At 42.9% G+C, this 2,500-nt stretch overlaps 1 protein-coding gene across 3 annotated transcripts in view; it reads left to right on the top strand.

Annotated features, from left to right (window-relative positions):
• LOC143041068 (suppressor of lurcher protein 1-like) overlaps positions 1-2,500 on the top strand; it is a 678,774-nt gene that overhangs the window by 667,803 nt on the left and 8,471 nt on the right. For all 3 annotated transcript variants that reach the window (XM_076212727.1, XM_076212725.1, XM_076212726.1), the window contains exon 7: positions 580-676. In XM_076212727.1, coding sequence (XP_076068842.1) covers positions 580-676 — 97 coding nt within the window. The remainder of the gene's footprint in view (positions 1-579; positions 677-2,500) is intronic.

Here is a 2,500-nt window from a genome sequence, read left to right as displayed (position 1 = left end):
GAAAATAATGTGTTCACATTTGGAAACAATTTATCGACATTTATAAGGACGACGAAAATGGTAGTCCTTCACATCAAAACGTGGTATTAGGAAAATTGCCTTACAGTGAGAAAAATAATTCATGTTCGTCAGATCTTTTACCTTAAAATTATGGAATGGCAATGAGAAATAAAAGTGAGACCAAAGTTATTTGGTAAAAATCATAACGACAAACATGGCGCCCACAGGTGAGTGGTGTACAAGTTATTAACTCAAACATCAAAAGCGCTATTGTTATTTATTTCCAAAAACTTGTTAGCTAGTATGATTTATTCGAAAAAAATAAATTAAGAACAAAGCAAAGAAATGGTGGAAGCGATTATCCTAGGAATATAGACAACATATCTGGGGGAAGATCCGGTAACGCTTTACAATTGCATTTGCTCTCGCTGATAGACCAGTAATCGAGCGTGATAATTCAATTTCAACATAAATAGAGCGTATTAATTGTGCCTTTTACCCTTCTTCTATTCCCCTTGCCACGTCCGGCCGTGACACGAACTTGTCGACAAACTCGTCGACTGACTGGCCCCCCTGCAGTTGCACACATGAAAGCGACAGCGACTACGTTGAATTCAGCAGCTTCCCCAGCGCCGACAGAAAGCAGCCACGCAGATGTGGACGCTTTCGGCCCAAGGTGAGTAAATACAGCCTCCGTTCTTTGAAACAGTCGTTAGTTTGGTCAATTAAGATGAGAGTGTGGCCACTAACACCTTGACATAGACTTTAGGCGGTAATCAACCTCGCTATTACTCTGCAAGAATTAGCTTCTGTTTTTAATACATCGTCGAAAACGCAACATTACATACAGAGATAGAGATACATAGACAGAGAAAAAGTAGCGGTGGAAAGGAAGAAAAATAGAGAGAAGGTAGAAAAAGAAGAGATAAAATAGAAAGACAGGTGGAGAGAAAACAGAGTGAAGAGAGAGTGGGGGGAAGAAAGAGGAGAGATAGATAGAGAGAGAGAGAGATAAGCTGGAGAGGGGGAGAGAGAAAAATGTGTGGGAGAAAGAGGAAAGAAAAGAGGGATAGAAAAAAAGGGAGGAAAGAGAAAGGGGAAGAGGGGAGAGAGGAGAAAGAGAGAGAGAGAGGAGGGAGAGGGAGAGAAAGAGAGGGGGAACGAGAGACCGAGAGAGAGAGAGAGAGGGAGAGAGAGAGCAGAGAGAGAGAGAGGAGAGGGAGACGAGAGAAAGAGGAGAGAGAAGAGAGAAAAAGAGAGAATTATAAAAGAAGATAGATGATAAAGGAGAGAGAAGGAGATGAGAGAGAGAAGAGAGAAAAGGACTTCGGAGATGGAGAGAAAGACAAATGAGGAGAGAAAAGAGACAAGTGAGAGAGAGAGGGAGAGTTAGAGAGAAAGAGAGAGAAGAGTAGAAAAAAGAGGGAATAGAAAATTTAAGAGAGAAAGGAGAGAGAAGAGAAGTTGAGAAAAAGAGAGAATAAGGGAAGAGAGAAGAGTAAAGAAAAAGAAAGAGAGAGAGAGAGAGAGTGTTAGAGAGAAAGAACACACCGCCGAAAAAAGAGAGAGAAAAAGAAAATAATAGAAAGACGAGAGACAGAGAACAGATAAAGAGAGATGAACAGATGCAGAGAAGTGAAGAAAAAGGAGGAATGAAGAGAATATGGCAAGACAGAGATACTGAGACGAGAAGAGAGAGAGAAAAGAGGGAATGGGCGAGGGGACACCAAGCTGGAAGCGCGACTAGAGGACGAGAAGAGAAGACCGAGGAAGAGAGGAGAGAGAAAAAAGAGAAGAGACGAGAGGTCAAGAGAAGAGAGAAAGGCGAAGACGAGGGAGAGAAAAGAGAGAGAGAGGGAGGAGAGAGATGGAGAGAGAGAGAGTTGGAGAGAAGGTAAGACTCAAGAAACAAAGAGTGAGAAGAATCACAGAAGAAGAGAGGAGGAGAGAGTAACAGAGAAAGTGAGAAGGATAGAGGGCACACGGAGATAGAAATAAAGAGACGAAGAAGAAAGAAGAGTGGGAAAGACGAGAGAGAGAGAGAAGAGGATTAGGAGATCGAGACAGAGTACGGGCTGAGAGAGAAAGAGAGAAAGAGAGAGAGAGGAAGAAGAGAGAGAGAAAAAGAGAGAAAACAGAGGGAAGAAGAGAGATAGAAAAGAGATGAGAAGATAGAGAGAGAGAGTGGAGAGAAGAGAGAGAGACAAGAGAGAGAGAGAGAGGAGAAGAGAGAGAGGAGAGAAGAGAGATAAAAAGTGAGAGGAGAGAGAAGAGAAACAGAGGGAAAAAGAGAGAGGAGAGAGAGAGACGAGAGAGAGATGAAGAGAAGAGAGAGGAGCAGAAGAAGAGAGAGGAGGGAGAGAGAGAGAGAGAGGAAGAGAGGAAGAGAGAGAGAGTGAGAAAGATAGAGAGAAGAAAGAGTGCGAGAGAGTACTGAGAGAGGAAAGAGAGGGGAGTGAGAGAACCAGAAGCATGTGAGAGAGAGAGAGAAGAGAGAGGA

Source organism: Oratosquilla oratoria, chromosome 30 (assembly GCF_046742065.1).
Source record: "Oratosquilla oratoria isolate Oo_2021 chromosome 30, ASM4674206v1, whole genome shotgun sequence".
NCBI classification, from domain to species: Eukaryota; Metazoa; Arthropoda; class Malacostraca; order Stomatopoda; family Squillidae; genus Oratosquilla; species Oratosquilla oratoria.
Note: the sequence above shows the minus strand (reverse complement) of the source record. Positions and strands in the feature narration are given on the sequence as shown.